General features: G+C 40.6%; 1 protein-coding gene across 3 annotated transcripts in view; it reads left to right on the top strand.

Annotated features, from left to right (window-relative positions):
• The window catches only part of LPGAT1 (lysophosphatidylglycerol acyltransferase 1), a 58,492-nt gene that overhangs the window by 14,556 nt on the left and 18,843 nt on the right, over positions 1–25,093 (top strand). For 2 of the 3 annotated variants that reach the window (XM_042885632.1, XM_042885646.1), the window contains exons 3-5: positions 10,708–10,826; positions 17,215–17,310; positions 20,414–20,687. In XM_042885632.1, coding sequence (XP_042741566.1) covers positions 10,708–10,826; positions 17,215–17,310; positions 20,414–20,687 — 489 coding nt within the window. The remainder of the gene's footprint in view (positions 1–10,707; positions 10,827–17,214; positions 17,311–20,413; positions 20,688–25,093) is intronic. The other variant, XM_042885637.1, reaches the window with a different exon arrangement.

The raw sequence follows: 25,093 nt of genomic DNA, 5'->3' as shown, positions 1-25,093 counted from the left end.
ATACAGAACACCATGCTTGCTGTGGTCTAAAGACCACAACATTTCTAACAAGGGGTTTTTTTGTTTGTTTTTACTTTGTTTTAAAGCAACTCATCCATTTAGAGGCAACTTGGGTGGCTCGTCCAGGTTATGCTCTTTGCTTTGGGCTGAAGGAAACTTGCCAGGCAGCTCTTCTAGCCTAGCAGACCACAGATCTATGAGGGTTGGTTTGGGTCCAGCTGTTGTTGCTTCTCCTGATATCTCTGATTGAGCTGTCCTGCCCCCTCTGCTTACATTTTTTTTATGACCAGCGCAGATACTTCTATGATCTTGTGGTGGCTTTGTTTTGCTTCTCAAGTATTAGAGCAGCTTGCTAGTAGGGAAAATAGCAAATCTTGGAAAAAGAGGATATGGAAAATAATGGAGGCCCTCCCATTTTATAGTGCAGAAGGAGGTGTGCAAGCCTTCTTGTTTACTTGTTACTACTCCAGTCTTTAAGTTTTGCATTTAAGTAGGTGGCCGATTGCTGAATGTTAAGTAGTAATTTGAATGTTTTGGTGTTGGAGTAACCAAAAGTTGCTTAAATTGGATGTAACTGCCCACGTGCTTGGTATTTGATGTCAGACAAAACAGTCTCAATAGAGTAGTTTACTCTGCTGTATTTGCTCTTATAGATAAAGATACAGATGAAAATCTGAAGTTCACTATATCTTTGCCTAAATACCTCAAGACTTTCTAACAGGGATACAATGGCTGGACTCACATTTTTTGCCAGGCTCTTACGATCCCAGGTTAATCATATTCTGCATCTTACATAATTAAGGACTGAATTATTCTGCACATGTGTTTACATCTTTGCTGCAGTTCTGCAGCAATAAGACAGGAAAACCCTGCTCACTTTTATTTAAACATGCCTTGTGACTGTAAAGGCTATTCCTTTTCATGCCATGGGGTAAAGTGGTAAGGTCTGTTGTAGCTGTTGGTAACTGATATGAAAGAATTCTGTTAATTGTTTGGGTTTTTTTCCCTCCTGGTATGAGATTGTAGCTTACAGAGTTGTTTAGGTTGGAATGGCCTCTGAGGATTTTGTAGCCAAACCCCCTGCCTAAAGCATGGCAAGCAAGAGCAGGTTGCCAGCTCCATGTCCACTCAGATTTTGAACAGCTTCAAAGATGGAGACTTCACAACCTCACTGGGCAAACTATGTCAGTGTCAGAGTTCATCCTCACAGTCAGAAAGTTGTTCTTGTGTTGAAGTGGGATTTCCTGTATTCTGGTTTGTGCCTGTTGCCTCTCATCTAATTACTGGATACCACAGGAAGGAGACTGGCTAAGTCTTCATTACTTTGCTTCCTGCACCCCCATCAGGTTTTTATAAATGGATAAGACAACGCTCCTTGAGCCTTCTCCCCTCCAGGCTGAACAGTCCCACTTCCTTCAGCTGCTTCTTCGAAAGATGCTCCAGTCGTTCAGCAACCTCAGTGGCCCTTTGCTGGACTCTCTCCTTACCCAGGGCTCCAGGAGCAGCCTCCCTAGTGCTGAGTGGAGGGGAAGGATGATGCTTCCTGCACCTGCTGGCAGTGCTCTTCTGAATGCTGTCCAGGACCCCAGGGGCTTTTTCTGCAAATCTGTTCCCCAGGTACAGGACTTGCCTCTACCCCTCACTGACCTTGGTGAGTTTCCTGTGAGTTCACTTCTTCAGCTTGCTCAGATCCCTGTGAGCAGCAGCAGTAGAGCATTCCAGTACCTCTGACCAGCTGTGCTGTCTGCAGACGTGTAGCAGTTGTGCAGGGGGTGCACTCTGTCCCATCATTCAGGTTGCACGTGAAAATGTGAAGCTGGACTTTGGGCTGTGAAGAGGATGATCTTGTCTCCAACAGCTTTCCATCTTAAAACTCAAGTGTCAGCATACTGACTTTCAGGCTGTCATATGCCCTTTTTGTGTTGTAAATTAAACTTTCCCTTTCCTCCTTTTTTTTTTAATTTCTCATTTTTTTCTGATTGTATGCAGAGAGGAACCCCCCTCATTTTTTCTAACTAGAGTCCAGGAGGGAACAAGTTCCCCAGCTCAGACATGTGGAAATTTTCATAAAGATATCCTGAATGTAAGGAACTGACCACGGTGTTTCTATTCTTGTCTGCACTCTGGGGTTGGATGATGCAAAGTGCAAACTGGTAGAAAATCTTGTGTGTTTTGGTGGCTGTGGTTTCAAATCATCACTGTCTTCCTAGGGAGCAGGAGAACATGAGTGGACAAAAATTTTTCAGGATAATTTTTTTCGTATGAGCAGTCTTGTGGCCTTGTGACCTTCAGCAGATTTCTTTCTTGCCATGTCATGGTGAGCTGAAAATTATGGCTCTGATTTGTTTAAGAACTTAACAGAGATTCCCCCTATTCAGAGTCTCTTTAGTGCTTGTGCTACTTAAGTGTTTACTTGCGTCTGTCATCACAGTGTTGTGGCTTTTTGACCCTCCTCAAATGTTCAGAGGCTTTTAGCCAGCAAAAGTCTTTAGCTCGTCTATGATTCTCCTTTTGCTTTGTATAATCTGAAAGGCAGTGCTATGAACTGTATGCCTTCAGTAATGTTGGAAATCCACGTTTTTAAACACGGATTGCTGAAATTTCTTTCCACGATGTAACTAGGAGTGACCAAAATGGTGCTGTCAGCTTTAAATACAAAGTGAAGCGATAACAGTCTGTCTGAAGCGTGCTTATTGTTGGTTCAGATTCTTCTAAGACCTTGGAGACAGTATGTTTCTATCTAGATCATGTTTTGTGTGATTTGAAATTCCTTGCAATTTTTTTTCTTCAATATTTAAGTCTGTTTGATTTTTCTTTTTTTCTTTTTTGATGTGTCCAAATAACCTTTCCTTGTTCTGGTGTTTCATTTCTCGCATTAAAAATTGAAGAATTATTCTTCAAAGGCAACAAAAAACTTGAAACGGTGCCCTGTTGTTTTGTCTCTCCTTCTAGGCTTCAAACAAACAGCATTTCTGTCCATTACAACATCTGCAATATGTTAGGTATTAGAGCTTCAGGATATTATATTAGTTCACAAATGCATTGATGTTCCTCTGGGTAGTTAATGCTTAATGTATTTTATCTGTCACTGGGGAGGAACGCGCTGTACAGCTTGCTCTGTCTGCAAATGGTCTGACTCATGAGTTTGAGGTACTTCAAAAGGATTTCAGCACTCCATCCCATTCTTCAGTTTTGGAGTTGCTATTCTAATAATAGAAGCAGCAAAGCAGACAGTGGAATTGCTTCTTGTCTGCTGCAGTTTATTACCAGCCTAGTCACGAAAACAGCATAACGGCAGTGTTCACATTGCGCAGGGAAGTGTGGGTGGTGAGGATGTGAGCACTGCCTGTCTTGTACCACTGCTTGGAAGCAGTAACCACTATAAATGAACAGGGTTTGAGTTTGCGTGGTCAGAAAGGCGAGTAGTAAGGCTTGGATGTCTCTGGAAATCAAGCAGAGCTGTGGGAGTGGCGTGAAGTAGCTGTTGGAGTCCTGCAGAAAATACCGAGGGTATGTTCCATGAAAGATGCACCTTGTGAGGCATGTAAGTTGTATTGGAATTATGCCTTTGGTGGCTGTAGTCAGCATTGATTTTCTGTCCTGATGAAATTTAACTTGATAAGTTTTTGTATCATATAAACTGGCTGCATGGCATAATTCTGATCAGAAGCTCTTGAAGTGATGTTGTCTGTGCTGGAATCAGTGGAAGATGTTCTCTTCATGGAAGGCAAGCTTAGGTTTCACTGCTATTGATTCTCAGTCACACACGGGTAAAAGGAGACCTCTCTTCAGCCACAAACATTATCTCTTGTGCCAGTGAATTATAGAACTCAAGAAAATTGTACCCCTGAGGTCTTGCAAACACGCATTCCAGGAAAATGAAGTCAGTCTTCAATAGCAGTCATCGCTAAGATCTGTTTCCAAATGGAACGTCTGTGCATTAGGAGGAACATGGTTCTTGGGTTGATGAGAGATACAAGTGCATCTCTATTCTAATTGTCACTTGTTTTTACCACCTCTGATTGCTAAATGCAATAAGAGGGAGGGGTTGACTTACAGCATCAATATTGTGACCACCAAAGTCAACTTCTCCACAGAGCAGGTGTCAGTAAACTGCAGCAGTAAAAGGGGGAACCAAAAAGAATGGAAGTGAAAGTAAAGGTTGCTCTCTAAAATAAAGTGTGGAGGAGTATGAAATTGTTTGCCACAGAAAAATTAAAATGGCAGTTGGGATGTCTTAAACTAAGACTTAGTATATTTATATGTACCATGGGAACAGGCTTCTTTCATTTGTGGGTTTCTCCCTCCCAGCTTGTTTTCATTCTTTACCTCTCTTTGATAAGGGCTTTTCTCAAAGAGAAATAAAAATTGCTTGGTGGCACCATGATTTGAGTTAGGTGTGAAAGATGCTCATCTTTTGGGTGAGTTGGAAAAGCTGTTCTTCCTCTTTCCAATAGAAAATGTCTAACTTTTTTAAAGAGGTTTTTAATTGCCTTCTGACCCTAAAGTATTTAAAAAACAAAAACGTAATTGCATTCTAATTTGCTTAGCCCACTATTTTCTTGTTTTTGCTTTTACCCATAGGCAAGTATATCAATTGGCAGAGACAAATATCTTTGTCCTTTTAGCAAAGGCGGTGGGGGTGGACACCATCTACATTTCTTTATCCACTTATTTTCAGTGAAACCTAAATGCGTTAAGTAATATACCATAAGTGATGCCAAAGGTGAAACCTCTTAGTGCCAGCTATCGGGCACTCTCATCCGTAAAGGAGACACAAATGAGTTCAACATTTGAGAACGTTTGTGCAGCTCCAGCTGCAGCATACTTTAACCAGCTGCTTGAGAATGGTCACACACGGGTGTAACTTCCCAAGGACAAATGATGGAGCATGAGGGGAAATATTAAAAATGTAGAAACCTGATTGTTCTAAGCTACAGTTCTGATTGAATACCTAATGATAAAATCCCTTCTAGGATGCAGGGTTACTTTTGAGGGAGCGAAGGAGAGTATCTACTATTAACACCATGTGTTTCTTGTTGAAGATTTGCAAGTGGTTGACAAAAAGTGGTGCTGTTCAGTTCTATCTGTTGCTAACCTGTGTCTTCTTGGAATTGTTTTTTTGAAGTCTTGCTTCATGGATGCCTATGATTACAAATGATCAGAAGAAAAATAAACCGAGTCTGTTTCCTTCTCATTTTCTAATGGCTGCTGAAATTTCTGGCAGGAGACTTTCCTGTTATCCAGCTCAGTGGGGAAAGAAGCTGAAACCCAATGTGATTTCAAAATAGTAATAAACCTAAGTGTTAACTAAAATTTCACCAATACCTTCATAACTTATACTGGTTCTTATGGCACACACTACTGAAAAAACAGGCAAGAGTAGAAGTTTTAAAATGCAGTATGCAAAAGAAATTATTCATGTGCTTCTAGTCAAAAGACTGCTTCTCCTCTATACAAAGAGCAGAATACTGGGCTGCCATTCTGGCCAGGTATAAAAGCACAACATAAATCTACTGAATTTTTAGTTAGCTGAGTGGTGATTTGTCTAGCCTAATGATATACTGCAATTAAAATGCTTGAATATTTATTCATAGCATCACTTACCTGCACGAAGTTATGCAGCCAAGTGTTCTGAAAGCTCTCCATAGCTACATCTAGATGTGCAGTGGTTTAGCTACAATGTGGGGAAAAAAAACCCAAACATTTTAAATTGTTCTGTAGTTCAAGCTTTGCGAGGATTAGCTCATAAAAAGCTCACTTTGTAGCTCCTTTTATGAAATATATTCTTGGGTTTAAAGAGACTTGCATGTATTTCAGACTTGGAAGGATAAATCTTTCTGTCCATTTATTTGCCATTGCGTGCTGTGTCCTCATACTTCACTGGAGAATCCCAGATTCCCACTGTGTCCTAGATGAAGTCTCTCTTGCAGCAAAGCTATTTTTGTGTCACTTCTGTGGGTAAAAGATTTCATTTCTAATCAGGATTACCAGATTTGCTTGATACTGAATTTACTACAATTTCCAGTAACCAAACTAAAGTAATGTCTACAGTTTATGGACTGGTTTGGCTTTTTTCTGCCTGCCTTTATAGTATATTATTTTATGTGATACCACATGTGCAGAAATCTAACGATTGCAAGGCTGTAGAGACACAGTTTGTACCATTATAGAGTGTGTCTTGGGAATAGAAGGAAGTTACAGAGGATTACTTGCTGATTTTCAGGCACCCTGAGCAACACATATTTGCCTTTGAACCTCTTTTGTCTTGTTACAGTGAAGCAAAGCACGGTTCCTGGTTTTGCTGCCATGCACCTGAGGTTTTGATTTCGGTGTTTTTGGTTGGAATGGAATGTCATGGCACAGGTATTTCTTAAAGGAAAAGGTGTTTGTTTTGAAAATTTTAGTGCAGGGGGAAAATCTAAGATGGGCATTTCTTCCTCCATTGAGTTTTAAGGGTGTTGTGAGCTTAAGCTCAATATTTGGAGGTTTTTCTTCTTTTAAAAAAATTGTGGTAGCAGCAGTGGTTTGTGTGCATACTTCTGTGGTTTGCTGTTGTTTCCCATCCAGCAATGAGAAGTGAAGGGCTTGCAGTAACTGATTCTTTTCACTTTGTTAATCAATTCAATCAATTGGCAACAAGGTGATGTTGAACACAAGAGACAAGTCTGATTGCCTGAGGAGAAATGATAGAGGGGAAAGGAACTCGAGGAGGTAGGACTGAATCACTGATTCAGTACGTCACTTCCTGTCTGCTGGGTACAGAGGTTGAGTTATTAGTCCCACCAGTTGGTAGATAAAATGAGTTGAATAAATCAACTGAAGGGCTAAATCAAACATCTTTACATGGCAGCAGGACCCCTCTTGTTACTACTGCTGCAGCTAAAACTTCGTAGCATATTTGTGAACTGGATGGGAGTTTGCGTTGTATTATCATAGAATCGTGGAATCCTCAAGGTTGGAGAAGACCTCCAAGATTATCTAGTCCAATCATTCACCTACCACCAATATTTCCCCACTAAACCATGGCCCTCGGTACCTCATCTACACGTTTCTTGAACACCTCCAGGAATGGTGACTCCACCACCTCCCTGAGCAGCACCTGGCCACTCTTTGGGAGAATATTTCCTGATACCATAGAGTCACAGAATTACAGGGTTGGAAATTACCTATGAGATCATCTAGCCGAACCGTCTCCTCATCGCCATTGCTACCACAAGCACTAAACCATATCACGCAGCACGTCATCCAGACGCCTCTTGAACGCTGCCAGGGATGGCGACTCCACCACCTCCCTGGGCAGCACCACTGCAGCTGAAGCTTGGTGTTGCATTGTGAGCTGGCTGTGGGTTTGCTGTGTACCGTACCTTAATGAGAGTAGGTGAAATCTTCATTGTATCGGCAGAAGATTATTTTCCCAATTTCCCATTGTCTGAAAATTTCCAAGTCAAGTCACAACTACTGAATCTATAGCACTGAGTGATCTGGAAGTAAAATCACATTATGTAGTAATATTTAGGCGCTTGTGATCCAGCTTATTTTGTAGGTGCTCGATATATTTAGCACTCCGGTTTTGTGGCTTCTGGAAAGTTGCAGTTGAGTTGAACTATTGTATATTGGCAATGTACTAAAGATGCTGAGGTAATGATTTCAAAATGAGTACATTGTTAATATGTTTTCCTTAAAACAGTACTTCTTTCATCTTACTTTTTTACGTAGTTGAGTACTGCCATGCACAGGAACATGAAATCCTCAATAAGTAAGGTGCATGGTTAACTATGACTGCTTCTTCCATTTTGTGCCTTCCATGGAATCAAGGGTATCTATCGAGGAATGAATTCAGTTCACTCTGCCACCTCTCTTCATTCTTCCAAAACTTTTGAGCCCATTCTTTTGTGGCCTGCTAAAGGGCAGCAGTTCATTATTATATTTTTGCAGCAGTTTATCCATGTCAGTCCTGTCCATGATGCCAATGTTTGTGTTTCATTAAAGGTTAAGAAGGTTTGGCAGAAGAAATACCCCCTGGTGTTCCAGCTTATCCTCAGATGTCAGAGGGACTGGAGGCAGCTTAGCTTGGATTCTGAGTAATTTTCATTTATGAATCGTCATGAGTACGGATGCACAAATAGCTCAGTGCACATTCGGCTTAATCACATTTGACTGAACTAATACAGACTCCACTAAAGGAGTACGGCCACGTTCTATGAGAACTTTCATGGCTAAATTAATGACTAGTGCTGTTTATTGGAACAACAGATTGTAGATTCTTTTCGATTGCTGGAGATAAATACACTGTCTGCAGTGCCCATGCAGGTACCAGGAATGCGGATATACAGCCCACCACAGATGTGTTAAATCATGGAACAATTGTGTAGAGATTTGAGTTTCCTGGGGAAGTACTTGGTACCGATGAGCGTGTGAATCTCACCCAAGAGGTGTCCCTATGGGGCAGGGAGAGACTCAGCCTGTCAACTCAGCTGTCAGTGATGTCATTCCAACTTGCCTGTGATGGGATCTTTCCTAAAATTCCTCCTCTTTTAAGCTGTGTTTATGCTATTTTCTTACTTTTGGGTGGAGCTTTAGTGACATACATACTTTTGGTTGGCTTACTTTTGGCTTTGCTTTTGATGGTGTAGGCTAAAAAATTAAGAGGGTGTGCTTGGTGAGGGGGGTGGAGGCAGGTAGCCTTTGGGATGGAGATGTGCTTTGCTATTACAACAAACACACAGTAAGCAAAGTTCACCCAGGGCCATGTTTTCAAAAACAACAACAACAAAAAAGAAAAGCTGTTGGTTTGGGATAACAACTACGCTCATTACTGGTTCCGTGGTACCACCAAGTTCTGATCCCTTTGGTGTTATCCGAGCCTGGCCATGCGGTTTGCTTCTTCGTTCCACTCTCTGTGCTGTTTCTCTTGGAACCAGCTCCCCAAGCTCCCCTGGTGCTGCCAACCACAGGGCTGCATCTTATGTTGCCTGAGGAGCCATACTTGAACAGGTTCTTTGTGCATTCACTGTATTCTTCCTGGAAGTTTTCTCAACATTGTAACATCTCATAGAATCATAGAATCGTAGAATCATATGATCATATCGCTGGAGGAAGACATTGGGACAAGTCACACACAGTGATTATTCCGCAAGAATGAAGGGGATCCCATGTTAAGAGAAATGAGGAAGGATCCATGCTTAGTTTTTGTCAAGGAAAGGAAGGGAGGTTAATGTTATGGAATAAAAAGGTTCTCCTGTCTTTGCGTGTAGTTTGATTCTACCTACTTGTGACCAAATAGAACATTTTCATGTATTTAACTGTCTGTTTGTCTCAGTTCAGTACTAACTTTGAAGCTGCTAGAAGTTAATAGAAACAGCAAGTTTCAACTGTGTGATGCTAATGAAATTTCTTCAAGGACAGGGAAGCCACGCGTGGTTTATTGCTTCACACCTTCAATGTGCAGCCCGTGGGTTTTGCATCAGTTAAACTACAGCTTAGGAAACAGCAGTGGAAGCATAAGCCTGTAATTGTCCTTCAAAGAGAGCTGTCTGCTGCCTGGAGAATGTTAATAAACCTTCCTTAAAGGTACTAAAGATCCAGTAGTGAAGGTGATGTATTTTCTTTGATGTCAGAAATGGAAATAATAGCAGGTAAGAAGCACTTGAGATCCCGAGAGTCCAGAAAAATAGTTGTGTCCTACATGCATGGGCAAGGCATCTTCCTCTTCCTGTTGAACTTCACAGAACTGCTCAGCCTCCCCCATCCTGTCCCTTGTGTTGCAGTAGCTTTGTATTTGTTGAAAAGGGCCAGGCTCTGAACAGTGGTCTCTTTGCTCTGGTACCAGCAATAGGCATAGGCCGGGCTGTGATTTATGGCAGATGCTCTTCAGTTTTCCATCCTGTGCTCTTCTGCAGGAGGCCTTCTTCTGTTTATTTACTTTACGATGATGCAGTTCTAATTCCTCCTTACCTCGGCACATTTTTGCTAGTGAGCTGGGATGCTGGATGATCAACAGCTGTGGCTTCATCCTGATGTCATTCTTGCCACTGGAGTGTCTGGTCTCTGGTCTACAAAACTGTGACTAACAGTTTCTGTTATCTGAGCAGCTTGTTCTCTGAACCTATTTTCTTGCCTGTAGCTGACTTGTTTAGATGTGAGTGACTAAGCTTTTTTAATGAAGTATTTTAAGTGGAATGTTCCAATTAAATATTTTTTATTGTTTTGCTTTTACCAGCGTAGTTTGATAGCAGCAAATGTAGAAATGAAACAAATTTCATGAGTTTTAGCAATAAATAAATGAATAAACATTTTTTCTTACAACCTGATTAAAAATAAATAAATCTAATGAGCCAGTTGAATTTGAAAGGTGGGTCAAAAGCTTATGTAATTTAGACACCCTAAATATAGAATAGTGTAATGACACAAAAAAGATCAATCTCTCTGCATATGTACTGATGGAGTATTTTTGTTTTGTTCTTCTTCTGTGCATGCGATTTACAACTGAGCTGAATCCCTCTGCTTGAAAAAATGGTCTTGCTAATATAGCGTACGTTATGCTATGTGCCAGTTTAAATTCACATGTAGCATGTAGGTTTCTTCATTATTACTGGATGTGGAAGTCTTTGATTTTTTTTGGTTTGTTTTTTTTTTAGTTTTTAATAGTGAAATTAGCAATGTGGTCATTGTAAAGTTTACCTTTTATTTTTTCTTTCTTAATAGTAGTGGAATGGGGTGATGATGTTAAAGCGGTATCAGAAGATGAAGCTGTGGTGCTGGTGAACCATCAAGCAACGGGTGATGTCTGCACTCTGATGATGTGCCTTCAGGATAAAGGCACGGTAGGCTACAACTGGGGAGTGGGATAGCTTCTGTCTGTCATTTGTAACCATGGGTGTGCCTGCATCTCAGTGTAGTGCTGAGGACTTTCATGTGTGTGTTAATGTATCAAATAATCACAGGGCTCTGAATATGGGAAATTTTTGGTTAGGTTTTGGATTAATGTGACAGTAGGGTGGAGAAGGTTTTAGATCACTGTGTTGCCTTCAGAGGTCAGTTACAAACTGACTTAGTGTGGAATCTAGGTTAGCATGGAGGGAGGCAGATCTCCTTAAAGGTAATTCATGGAAGGAATGTCCTTTTTCCTCTCACCATATATCTCTGTGCAGTTCGTACCAACTTAATTCAAACCATCATGAGTTTAGCTTTTAGGCTGTGACTTTGTCTTGACATAGCATTTTTCTAATGAAATCAGAAGCAGCTATGGGATTTTGATAGAAAATCAGAAACTAGAAGTAACTTCCCTCGGAGAGCATATCCAGACTGGCTAGCTATATGTGGTCAAAATTGCTTGAGCTCTTATTTTACTCACTCTTCAGCATCTCTTGTTGAGAAATGCAACTAATGTCAATCACTTCATACGTGGATGTTCAGAAAAATCATGTCAAAGAGTATAGTGCTGGAAGCCAGAGGATAGGATCTAAATGGGAAATTAATATGTGGTGTAATTAGAGGGAAGAGATATGTATGTTTAGGTTGCAGTGTGATAGGTACATGCCTGGCAAGCTGAAATGCTGCATCAGCTGTGTCTGTCTTAATGTACTTCTTTCCTGCCATCGTACGGTGGGGAAATGAGGAACACAACAGCTGCTCTTGATTGTATCTGCGTAACCTGTAACTGATGCTGTTCTTCTTAATGTACATTCATGCACGTTGTGTGTACACTGCATTTCTTCCAGTTTTTGTACAGTCTTTCCAGATGTTACTTGTGCTGAACTGATGTAATAAACAAAAGCTCTCAAGTCTTTGAATTGGAAAATATGAAAATGCTGCTCAAGGGTGATGGAAGAGACTAACTTCTTCCTGCTATAGCCTAGAGAAGACAGTGTTCTGACACTACTTTTAATTGCTTCATTTCCTTTGGGAATTGAGGAAGTTAGGTATGTATGGTATTCTGTATTGTGCATACCTAAATGAGTAGAATGAACACTTTTAAATTCTCTTCATCAAAGTTATGCATAGGGCAATCTTGGTGAAGATACAGCTATGAGGATAGAATCGTACGGATACGTATGTCTTATAGTCTTGACTGTTGATGTCTCATAATTTAAACATCATAGAAGTTAACTGACTCATAGAATTGTAAAATTGTTTGAATTGGAAGGGACCCATAAAGGCCATCCAGTCCAACTCCCCTGCACTGAACAGGGATCCCTACAGCAGATCAGGCTGCTCAGAGCCTCCCCAGCCTGACCTTGAGTGTGTCCAGGGATGGGACATCCACTGCCTCTCTGGGCAGCCTGTGCCAGTGCCTCAACACCCTGATAGTAAAAAAACAAAAACAAAAACAAAAACTTCTTCCATATATCCAATCTAAATCTCCCCTCTTTTAGTCTGAAACCATTTCCCCTTGTCCTGTCAGAACTCCTGTCAGTGTCTGTCCCCTTCTCACATGTATGCATCCTAGTTTATATATCCGTATTTGTGTTTAAATCTAAGCCATATTGATCCTATTTCACTCCACAGCTAAAAAGTTTCAGCATAGACAGAATGAGTTTTGGAAAGTGTAGAAGGTGCTGAAAATGGAATAAGGTGTTGAGGTGGCAAACAGCCTTCAGTGTGGGGAATGTTAGGTTTGTGGGTTTTCAGAAAAGCAAAGCAGCCATTGAAATCTGCATGTTTTGCTTATGGGGTTTCTGTTGTTGTGCTTGGAATCATCATGTCCAGAGCCTTGAGTGACTTTAGTAGTTTTTTTAGCTAATAAATAAATGAGCACAAATGTTAGCACATGCTTAAAATATTGTGTGAGTGGTACAACTGTCTAAAAATAAGGAGAAAGATCAGAATAGTTTATCCTCGATGGAACTTGCTGAGTCAGGTATTTTTAAATAGCATGCTTCGTATTTCTGAACAGGAGAATTGTCTTGGAGAGACGTGAAACCACTGGGGGAAGAAAAGAAATCATTACGCAATAAGCAACTATTTAAACAAGGCAGGATTTTGTTTGGATTTGTTTTTTTAACAGTTTAATTTAAACATGAAGTCCTCTGTAACCTTGATATTCAACTGCAAGTAACAAGATAGCAATTGCTTTCATTTTGTTTAGGACAGCTGAGCTGTGTTAATTCTGAAACACTTTTTACCACTCGAGCGATGCTTTTTAGCTCAAGGTACGTTGTGTAGGTGGGAGCTCCTTTCCATTTCACACAGAAGGGTGCATGGAGATGTGAAGTCATGTCCCAGAGCTGGCCTCTTGCTGACATGGCAGTGGCAGAATTTCCTCCCCTGGTGGTCTGAAATTTTGCTCTCCTTTGCAAGGCAGCATGGACTTTGAATCCAGCTGTAATCAACAAGCATTTCTCCCCTTGTTGCTGCCTTTTTTGTTGTTAATTCGAGATATCAGAAGTGTCTGATTTAAGACAAAGTTCTGTTTCTCTGTGTAGCAAAGTAGAATGCCAACATTTGTTTGCAGTTTGACAGTAGGTTTCCTGCAGGCCAGGTCAGGAACTGTGATGTATTTTTCCTAGCATTTTTTCTTAGCAATTGCTTATATACAAATGCTAGTGTACCCTATCTGTTTAAAGCAAACAATCTTATTGAACAGTAAGTTGGAATGCATTTGTTAAGGTGTTTCTTCTCTTTGAGATTAACTTAGGTGAGTAAGGAAAACACATCCTGTTAGGGAAGTGGAATTTAGCTAAAACATAGTGGAAGGGCTGGCATGGGGTTGTTTTAACAAGTGCCATAAGATAAGCCACACAGTAGCAGGTTTGTGCTGATTCAGATGCGGCCTGAGCACACTTTATATGTAGCTCTAGAAATTGTTCCAGTCTGTGAAATTGTTGAACTCTTAATAAGTCAGTTGAGGTCTCATAACCTTTAATGTTAAAAAGTAGGTTAAAACGCTCCTGTTGCTGCTTTCTGCCCAGATTAGGGCTGATAAATTTGACCGAGTTGTTTTATTCTTATTAAGAGCAGAATGAGCGCGGTGGAGAGGAAAAAAAAAAATACAGCTTGTAGCTGTTCCAGTGCAAGTTTCAATGCACACCTGAGTTCTATAGTTGTTACAGGCAAGTGCTTTGAAAATGAAAGTCTGTCTGTTCGGTTTGCTTTGTTATGTAATCTATGCAGAGTGAAATCAAAATGAGCCTGTGAATGGGAGGCACCCAGATTTCCTATTAAAACATCAGAAACTATTATCAACGTCCTGTATTTAGCTTAAACAGGAAGGGTGGAGCAAAAAAAAAAAACACCAAAAATTATTTCTGTCCATGAACACCTATGAGTTTGTGTTCAAAACATTTTTAATGTCTTTGCTTAGCCTACTCGAACTGCATATGATAAGAGATTCCTCTGATAAGCATTGTTTTGTTCCTGAGGATAAAAAGCACCACTGTTCTCCTGCAGCTTTTTCTGTTCTGCCTTTGGTAGTGGAACAAAATGAATATCCAGCGATCTCGTTTGCCTTTTGATGGCAAACAAGATGATTGTGTTGTACCCTTTGATCTTCCCCTTATTTGATGGGGTGTGTGTGTGTCTGTTGTTCATGAATTAATACACATTAAAATATTTATTTCTTCTTTGTACTCCTTACCCCACTGCATAGGTTTGTTGGCAGACTTGTAATCATTGAGCTATGGAGTTTGCCTCTTTGTAGCCCATTTGGCAGCAAACTGCATGTTCAAGGATACTGGTTAGAAGCTCTGTGTCACCTGGAACACGATGAGATGGACTTCGGACCTGAAGATCAATGATAAACTTTTGTGTTAGAAATGAAGTCCTCCGAAATTGTGAGCTAAATGCCCAGGTGATACACAGCCATACAAAGTGGTATGGGAGGAGAGGAGCCTCAGCATTGCTGGGCAACTGTTCCTCATGGGGTGCCACAGTACTTCTAAGGCTGACTCCTCAGAAGACCCAAACCGTTGCTTTTCAGGGAAGCAGATTATTAAGCTTGCTCATCTCTTCCAGCAAAGCAGATTATGTTGGTTTTGTTTCTAATTAATAGAACGTAACACTATTTGTCAAAAAGCCTAAGTAATAGATGAACAGAGAGTCATAAGGGTACTGCATTCCACTAACACCTCGTTAGTGGATTCTGAGTGCTGTTTTTAACTTACGGTCACAAAGTTGCATTTCCCTATGACATTTATTCTCTGGATGTGTGGATGTGAACTGATGATATTGTGACTTCTCATGTGTTTGAGAACTGCCCTTCTCTCAAACGTGGTTTTCTTTTTCTACTTGCGGCAATGCTGGATGGCCCAGGAACCTGTACTCTTGCATTATCCAAAATCTTCAAACAGAAAGTTTGCTGATACTAAAAACCCACCAAAGCTGAGTGGTTCTTACTGCGTTCTGTAACATTGAGGTTTAGCTGAGAGGTCAGCCCTATGTCGAAGGCAATAAAGCATCTTAGGCGTTCTTTGGTAGTTTTGTTCTTCTAAGTGTGTGAAAACATCACCTTACTAAGCATCTGGCCACGGTTGTTTATGGATAAGGAAACAAAACAGAGTATGGTATGTGGTAGTTACTTTTCTCTAAACATGGAGACATGGTTAGAGAAAAGAGAATAGTTACTTTTCTCTAAACATGGAGACATGGTAGATACTTTTCTCTAAACATGGACACAGGATTCATTTATAGCTTCTGTGGTCAAAAGGGAGAATGGGTAATCGGAGCGTTCCAAGAGAGTATTGGATGTATTTGGAAGAAAGTCTGGTGCTGCAATTGTAGATAGATACAGCAGTCTATCTTGTAGATAGATACAGCAGTTACAGCAGATTGTCAAGGTGGGCATTTCAGGGTTGGTTTTTTTTTTTTGTGGCTGTTTGCTTTTTTCATGTGAAACAGAATTCCTGCAAGAAGTATAATCAATTTGTCTACAAATGCCACTTAGACATGCAGAGATGTGGCTTTTACCTGTTTTCCCCATCCTTGGCTGTACCAAACTATTTTGCATGAATTACTGTTGAATATGTGGGGCCTGTGTATTTCTGGTACTGTGTAAGCCTCTAGGGCTTGAAGGGAAGCGCAGCTTACACCTTAGTGGTGGTGGTGGATGTAGTCAACTAATGTGTGAACAATGCATTTTTCCTTTGCCTCCAAGCTATGTATCTTGGAGAAATGAAAGATGCCAAGTTACACATTTAAGATGAAAATAATAATAATAATAATCCTCTGACTATCAGAGAAATACCATAGTGCTCCACACTCTTTTTTGACTGTGGTAAATGGAAAAGTATTTTCTTACGTGGTCTAAATTTCACTAAACTTGGATCAGTCTCTGTGGCCTTCGAAGCTAGGGGAGAGTGAAGGCAGCCAGCCTCATTACACGGTGGGAAGCATATAAGAGGCATTGGATTTTTCAGTGTTGGAGAGCCAACTCCTACCCCTCTTAACACATTCATATAGGAGCTACAGAGGGGAAGGACCTTGGAGGCAGAAGTTTTCCCCTTCTGTCATTTACCTCTGGGACAATTCCCTTATTGATTATTCTCTTACTGATACATCAGTCTTTTGAGATTTAAAATACCTTTCTTTGTTCTATAGAAGTAATGGTCAAGGTGATTCTAATGGTTCCCTGTCTGCTTTTGCTTGGCCAGGACAAAGGAGCATTTCGTGTCTTAGTGAAATTGTCAGCTGCATGTGGCTGGTTGCTCTGCTGGGAGAGAAACTAGCAGTGCTACATGGGCTGTGCATAGATCTTGGTGATGGCACTGTTCATAGATTATATGGAGCACACGTGGAGCATGTGGAAACCAACAGCAGAGAACAAAATGACCTCATCCCTAAACTGTCAAGTAAAAAATGTGTAAGAAAACCTGTTTGGTTTTGTTGCAGATGTAAATCACTTAGACATTTCAAACACAAATTTGTGTTGTTTTGTGGACTTTTAACAAACACCAAAAATGGTTTTAGTCTGCAGATGACTTCAAATTGTGATGGCACATCTGTAAGAAGTGCTACACCTCCCATAAAAACGCTGAGTAGAAATGACTACGGCATGTGGCTAACAGTGTAGAATTGCATCTTAGATTACGAATACGCACTGTGTGCTTAACACCATTCTTGAGGGAGAAGTGTAGCACCTGTGTTGCTTTATTACTTTGATGCATAGACACATAAAGGATTTTCTTCCATGCATTTGCTAGTTCTGTTGCTTCTCCATGACTTGCGTGTGCATGCTTCTCTGCACATATTTACTCAGCTTTTTTCTGAACTTTTCAGGTTGTCCGTCAGATGATGTGGCTGATGGATCATATTTTTAAGTATACAAATTTTGGCATTGTCTCATTAATCCATGGAGATTTCTTTATAAGACAGGTAAGTGGTAACATAACAGTGCTTTGATTTATCCTAATGTGTGGGTATCAGGATGCTACGGGTCTTACTTCACACAAGCCCATCCAGGTTGATTTTCAGGATGAAATAACTGTGCTGAAATGCGTGTATTTGGGTTGAGCTTATCCAGCTTATTATTCTTTTTTCAGTTTGAGTTTTTTGTGTAGGCACAGCAGTTAGATTGTTTTGTTTGGAGGAGTGGGGAGAGGTATATGTGTGTGGTTACTTTGAAGTTTGGCATCTGTTGATAAAACTATACTCCAAAAGTAGAGTTGCAGTAAGTACGCTGATCAGCATGGATCTGGTGTCAGTTATGAGACTATAACATCCAGCATACGTTTCCTCCCTGGCCTTATTTTCATTTGGACTTTTAAACAGTCTGTGGCAGACAGAGAATAGTCACATTTTTAACTTTTCAGAGGAAGATAGTCCAATTTTCTCTGAAATAAACAGATACTTATTTCAAGGCAATAAAAAAATCTACAGTGAGATTTGTAACAAAGACTAGAGGCAAGTCTAGAAAACATCAAACCACCACATCAAGACAAAAGGAAGGTCTCTAGAGGGAGAAGATAACATACTGGGAGAGTACAGAAAAGAACAGGGACACTTCATAAATATAAATCCATTTCAGTAGTTAACATTCACAAAAAGCACATTTTGAGGTACACGTGGCTGTCAGTTTGTCAATTATAATTTCTGAATGCGTTGTTGCAGTTCCAGTTATGAGGCTAAACCATTACTGAGCTGCAAACAGAACTCTTCCTCTTTTTCTGTAAAGTGACTGAAGTCTGCAACATCACACAAAGTCATGTCATCGTGTCTTTTGGACTGCATGAAAATAGGATGTTGCTGAAGTGTTTGATTGTTTTTCCCATTGATAAAAAGCCAAAATACTTGGGATGAGTAATAATCTTACCTAATTTTAGAAAGGCCCTATTAATATTTGGATGAGCAAATACTTGTTTTGTTTTGTCTTTTGCTGTGAAATAATGTAGTTTGATCACGGCACAGTGCAGCCCGTTGGTTTAGAAAGGTGTGTTAGCCTCCTTTCCATGAGCAGCAACAACAGCTCAGGAATGCTTTTGATGTCTGCTAGAGACTGACTGGTGCTTTCTTCCATTGAGAAGTTTTCTAGAAACTGAGGCTGTCTGTAACTTGCCTTAGTGACGACACAAAGTGCAGGGCGCCCTGAAGAATGTCAGCAATCTGCTGCTACCTGCTTTCTTTCCTCTAAAGGAAATTTTGCTGAGCCTGTTCTCCATGATACCAAGCAGCTAGCCATGACCTTCAAGAATTGGTCACGCTGAGGAGTTTCTCCTTTGTGAGACTTCTCACTGGATAGGATGTTAAGTGCATTCATGTTCCAGAACTCTGCACTGATCCACCAGTCATCATGGGTACTTTTATCTGCCTTCTTTCCCTTTAGCTTGGTAGATTTTTCTATCTTACAGCCACATCTTAACCCTCACAGTGTTCACTAAACTTCAGTTCATGCACTTGCCATATTTGCTAAGTATGTCTAGGTTTTGGGAAGTTGTAATATTTAACTTGCAAAAAATTTCTGGTTCGCTGCTCCTTTCTTAACTACTTTGCTATCCTGGAGTCCTCTGGTCTGATGTCCAAGAGTTATTTTAACTGAGGAACTTTTATATTGCTCTTTAATTCCATAAATATGAGCAGAGTTCCTTCCTCCTTTTTCATGAGGCTAAGTTGAAAATAATTGCAGTGGTGAGATATGAAAATCTGGGAGGAACTCTTTCACAAAACTTATCATTGATAAAATACTGTTTCTTGTCTTCAACCAACCTCACTCCTCCCATTTTCCTTCCTTCCAAAAGTTTAGAAACAAAAACAAAAACAAAAAAAAAAGCACAGAGGAAGGTGTAGGTGTTTGTGACTCTGAACTTTCAGAGCCCTTGTAACACTAACTGATGTAAATTCCTGCCTGTGAACATTTGGATGGCTTGCTCTTACTGAGTGAAGGTGAAAGGAGAGAAGACTGTTGCTGAAGATTCTGTTGGTATTTTTGCAGTAATTAAGGTCAAATCTTACTGTCTTAAGTGGAAATAGTTGTCCTAGTACATTAAAGAGGAGAAATTAATGAGGCTTTTTTCCCTACCTTTAGTCCTTTGGGTTTAATTATTACCTGGCTATACCCTATATACTGCTCATTGTCAAACTAAAAGCTGCTGTCCTGCTCTGGCTTCTGTCACCTGCACTGGTCCTGAGGGGGACAAGTGCGTGGAAGGTGATGCTCACAAAGTTACTCTTGGCTTGCAGAAAGTACTGATAGTATGTGGACCTTGGAAGAACAGCTTGACCCAGTTTGCATTTGCAGAATTCAGTTTAATGAATTCACCAGGGAACTCTGTGAGTCCGTGCCTCTGGCACGTAGAGTGCCTGGTGACTGTCTGGACATCACTCCTGCAGAGAAGTCATCAGAGACTTTCATCCTCCTTCACAAGGGTATTTTTATTTGTGAAGTGGCATCTACCAGGCCACCAGTGGGTGCTCTGAGGAGAACTCTATGTAAAGAAGGGCAACAGAGCTGTGAGGGGCTGGAGCACAAGTCTTTGGGGAGCAGCTGAGAGAGCTGGGGTTGTTCAGTCTGGAGAAGAGGAGGCTCAGGGGAGATCTTACTGCTCTCTACACCTGCCAGAAAGCAGATGGTGGCAAAGCAGGGATCAGCATCCTCCTCTTCCATAACTAGTGATAGGATGAGAGGGAATGGCCTCAAGTTGCACCAGAGGAGGTTCAGGTTGGGTATTAGGAAACATTCTCAGCAATAGCAGTGAGGCAGTGGCACAGGCTGCCCAGGGAGGTGGTGGAGTCACCGTCCCTGGGGGTGTTCAGAATACGTAGAGATGTGGCACTGAGGGACGTGGTCAGTGGGCATGGATTGATGGCTGGACTAGATGGTGATCTTTTTCAACCTTAATGGTTCTGTGATTATTTTGTCTTGTTGCAGGGGTGTATTTGCATCTCTGAAAAGGGATAGAAATCTTAGAAATGTAACAATTAGCTGGCACATGTTGTATCATTTAAGCACTCATTTTATTTAGTCAGTGTTCTTTTCTTGTAGGGAAAAGCACACCGTGACCAGCAGCTTGTGTTACTCAAGGAGCATCTAGAAAAATATTACCGGAGCCGCAATCGGAAATGGATTGTTTTATTTCCAGAGGGTGGCTTCCTTAGGAAAAGGAGGGAAACAAGCCAGGCATTTGCTAAGAAAAACAATTTGCCATTTCTTCAGCATGTCACCCTGCCAAGACTCGGGGCAACTCAAGTGATTCTGAAAACGCTTGTGGCTCCACAAGAAAATGGAACTCCTGCAGGTGGAGATGCTGTGATAAAAGGTAAAGATCACAAGAAAGAGAAGTGAATGCCCCGCATATTGATGGTATTAAACACAACCTTTTGAGAGTTGAATTGGTCTCTCAAAATGTCAAATACGCCCGCAGTGCACCATCATATTTATATAAATGTTTTCATTTTTCACTGTATCGTTGATGTTGAGACAAAAACCAAATACTTTAGCTTTCATTTGATGTGTGTGACTACTGTGTGACTGCATGGATGCTCATCTCAGCACAAGCAGTGGATAGAGCAGATACTGGAATGAGCACTGGGAGTGAGCAAGAACCTGGGGCTGCTCTGTTAGCAGGGTGGTGTTTCATGCTGCTTTGTGTTGCTATGGGGCTACAGGATGAGTATTTCTGGAATACAGAACAAGTAACATTTAAATTTTAATTTCTGTCTTTTGAAGTTTCTTTGCATTCCGGTACTGTATACTTTGTTCTTCTCAAACTATTGAATTCAAGTGCTTTTATTATTATATTTAATTTTTTAAATGTCATTATATTTAATTATTTCATCATTATTGTAAGATGGCTGTCACCTTTGTTGCTGGAGGTTATGCTGTCACTGACTAGATTTGAAAGGTGGTCTGGGGCCTGTAACTGGGAGTAATGAGGGGCAAAAATATTCCTGCAGCACTGTTGTTCTCAGGTGCCTGGGCTGCAGGGGAGAGGAGAATTGGGTTGTAAGTGCTGTAAGTGATGCCTGCAGTTATGGGGCTGCGTGCCTTTAGTTGCTCAGTTTTTCATAGGCAGTTCTTGGCAGTTTCACACAGTGGAGTTGGATTTTATTGAGCCTAGTTGTGGATTTATTTTATTTCTTACAGGAACAGAGGATTGGGGACTTCTACTGTTTTCTTATTGGTGGGTGATGCTGGTATTTCCATACCAAAATTATTATAATCATTTAGCAGTTGTACTCATTTAGAAGCAAACATCAATCCTAATGAAGCTGCAGGCAGGTTTTTTTCTGTGCTTAAGTTCAAATTTCAGGGTTAGCAGGAAGCTTCAAACAGAAATTATTTCCAGATTTTTTGTTTAGAAGCAAATCTTGTCAACATAGGAAATGAATGAAGATGATACTTTTGGAGGAGGACAGATTTTAAATTAAAGGGAACTCAAGCTGTGGAATGCAGAAACATGTATCCTGCATTCAGAAAAGACAGACTCAAGAAAGCCCTCATTTTCATAGAATATTGAAAGTTCTTTTTTTTTAGGAAAGAAAAGGCCCACTCTTTGTTCAAATAAAGTTTTGTAAGGGTGAAAGTTTGATGTTTTCTGTTTCTTCTGCTCTCAAAGAAACAAGGTATGAAAATAAGAAGTTCCCCTAATGAATTACAGGTCAGCTACCTCTGGCAGGGAACCAAAGGCACTTGCCAAAGTAACTGTTTTATGTTTTTGTCCTCATGTTGATTGATACTGACTGAACATCAAGCAGCACTGGTTTTCTTTGTTTTTGTTTGATTTTGCTTGTTGTTATTGTTTCCTCATTTGTTTTTTGAGTGGCATGATTCAGACTCAGTAGAACTGAGCATCTGATAATTGTTGACTGATCTGGGTAATAAAATAAACCAATCATCTCAGACATATAATGAAAAGCCCACCTACTGAAAAGACAGATGGAAAGAGAAGCAGAGAAGTTGGATAAGAACGTTTGCTTTCTAGCTATCCCTATTTCAAAGTGAAAAAAGTAGTACATGTGAAAGCATTTAAATTAAAAAAAAAAAAAAGATGAAAAAGAGAAGTGAAAATAAAAGTTGCATGCTAGGACAGAGTAATATTTAGCATGTGTGAAGCTGAGCTTTTTTTACATTCTCTCACAAAAATGTTTCTGCCACAGTACAAATTCCTTTCCAGAGAGGTATGGAGGTTTAACTCTTGATCTGTACAATGTTATCAAAGGCTCTTCCTCTAATATTCTGCCTGCCTTCCAACTGCTTTTACTTTACGCTTGCCCTTCAGAAAATTCAGGAATATTTGTTCAGTTGAGTGAAATATAATGTTCCAAATTTACAAGGTTATTGTAGAAGGTCTTACAAGGCAGTGGTCATCTTTTTCTGTTTTACTTATTCCCTTCCCCCCCCCCCCCCTTTTTTTTAACTACTTGAAGAAATGTGGCTCAGTGATATCAGACTTGCCTGTATCTTCTGTAGTTTGCCTTCATCTGGCTGTGGCTGCCAGAACAAAATGCAGACTGTACAGTTATGGCTTTACCAGCACCATGCATAAGAATTGTATGTACATTTTTGTACTGTGTTCCTGCAATCCTTTGCTTTGGGAAGTGGCTTTTCTGTTTTAGTACTGTTATACTTTTTTGTTATAGCACTGTACTTGAACTTAATGGTTCAGCAAAAACATTTTTCCTCTGCACTACTTCTCATGCTCTGAACTGTATTATTCAGCTTGCTATGATAACTTTCTTCTCTGTTATTTGTCATTCCCCCAATCTTTTTTCTTACTTCCAAGCTTTATTAAATATGATTAGAGTTCAGCTTTTTATTAAATTGCTTTAAAGTGATTTTGTTGGTTTTGTTTTTTTCTTTACTTTCTTTACCAGACACCTAGGCTGTAGTTACAAGTGTTTCCTCAGGTGGAAAGAATTGGTCATCCTGTGAGCTTTAGAATGAGCAAAATCATCTGGTAAAAATCAAACTGGTTTTGCTTTTTGTTGTTGTTGTGATGTGTGAAGATCCAACTCTTACAATGAACAGCTGGCAACTCAAAGGGGGTTAGGAGGAATTCTCACTGAAGATACACATTGCAGAGCTGATTCGTGATAAGCCATTCTTTAGGATACTTTCTAATCCTGTTTTATTTCACCTGACAGTAATTTTGTTTGATAAGAGAATGATAAGATCTTGACCACGGCCACATTGAAATCTTACCTTACTGTTCTCAAACGTAGCACAGAACGTACAATTCTCTTGGTTTTCTGTTTGCTGCACAGCTGGATGCTGGACTTCACAACTCATTTTTCTAACTCGCACTTCTTGATTCACTGTTTTTTGAGGAATGTGACTTGAGTAATATGTGGGAAGGTTTTGTTGTTTGGGTTTTTTAGTCCTGGAAAAGGGGCTTCTGGTTTTGTTCACAGGTGGCTTGTTGCCAAGAGATCCTGGGCTGATGAATAAGATGTTCTGCCTGAGATCTGATCTCTGAGGAAAGAGTTAACGTTGAGGCCAATGGTCCAGCTGATCACTAGAAGACCAATGAGCAGAGGGAAATGGCAGGAATTGCTGCTTTGCAGAGGAGGCAGCAGCCTTTTGGCTGAGTGTAGAGTGATGTAAACTACTCAAGAAGCCACACCTAAATGCCAGTGAATGCTGGTAAATATTTTCTTTAAATGGAAACTGCAGTCCCCAGGGTCATTGTTGGTGCTTTCCTACTCTGAGTGCAATCCCAGAGCCTGGCTGGAGGCAATGTTTCCTACTACAGCCTCTTACATCTCTTTATAGCTTACTCTTTCTCCTTGGTAAACACTGATGGTCTGCTGATGGGTTTGGGGGGCCCTGCTCATAGTCAGATGCAGATTGCACTGTTGGCTGAGGGTGATCCTAGTCTAGAAATGGAGGGGACAGCAGGAAACTTTGAGTTCCAATACATTTGTGATTGTAGACAGTCAGGTGTCTGCTGTGAGAGCAACACAGACCATGCAATGTCTTGTATAATCTGCCTGAACTAAATAAAAAGCAGTTTACCATTGCTGCATGCAGAATTAAAAATACAGCAAAACAGTTACAAAGATTTACCTCTGGTGATGACTTAAAGGGGGTGGGAACACAAGTTTGGAGACTTGTTTATTTTTTGTCTAGACTAGAAAACAATCACTACATGTGGTTGTTCAGTCTTAAAATGTTTTTTTCTCTTAGCACTCACAAGACAAGTACACAGCAATGATATCAAGGTACGTTGTTTTTGCATGGTTTGGGTACCACTGCACAGGACAGGCCCTGCAGGATGGTTTTGAACATTTATGTACAACTCAAAAAGCACCACTGGTGGCATTTACAGGTGATTTGAGAATTCAGAATTGTCCACCTGAAGGTGGCAAGCAGGCTGACACTTTCCCCAAGCAGCACTATGGAAGAAACATCAGTCCTCAGAGAGATCAGCTTAAGTTTGGCCTCTGCAGCTGTTAGTGTTGCGGCAGTCAGGCTGCTCGGTCTTTCAGCTGGTATTAGAAATGAAGGATGAAGGTGTCTTTTAATGGAGAGGGGAGGTTCAAAACATCTGTGGCTGTGTTGGCAAAGCCAAGCTTGGCAAGAGGAGCTCTGGAACAGGTGTACTTGATGCCTGCCTTTCTACAGATATCAGACCTGGAAGTCACACTGTATTATAACTTGGGTAGCAGTCTGTCCTGAGCTTGTTCAAAGGTCTGGTTAGGCACAAGAGAAGCATCCTCAGAG

The sequence above is a fragment of the Lagopus leucura genome, unplaced genomic scaffold (genome assembly GCF_019238085.1).
Source record: "Lagopus leucura isolate 7727_CA_CO unplaced genomic scaffold, USGS_WTPT01 Super-Scaffold_73, whole genome shotgun sequence".
NCBI classification, from domain to species: domain Eukaryota; kingdom Metazoa; phylum Chordata; class Aves; order Galliformes; family Phasianidae; genus Lagopus; species Lagopus leucura.
Note: the sequence above shows the minus strand (reverse complement) of the source record. Positions and strands in the feature narration are given on the sequence as shown.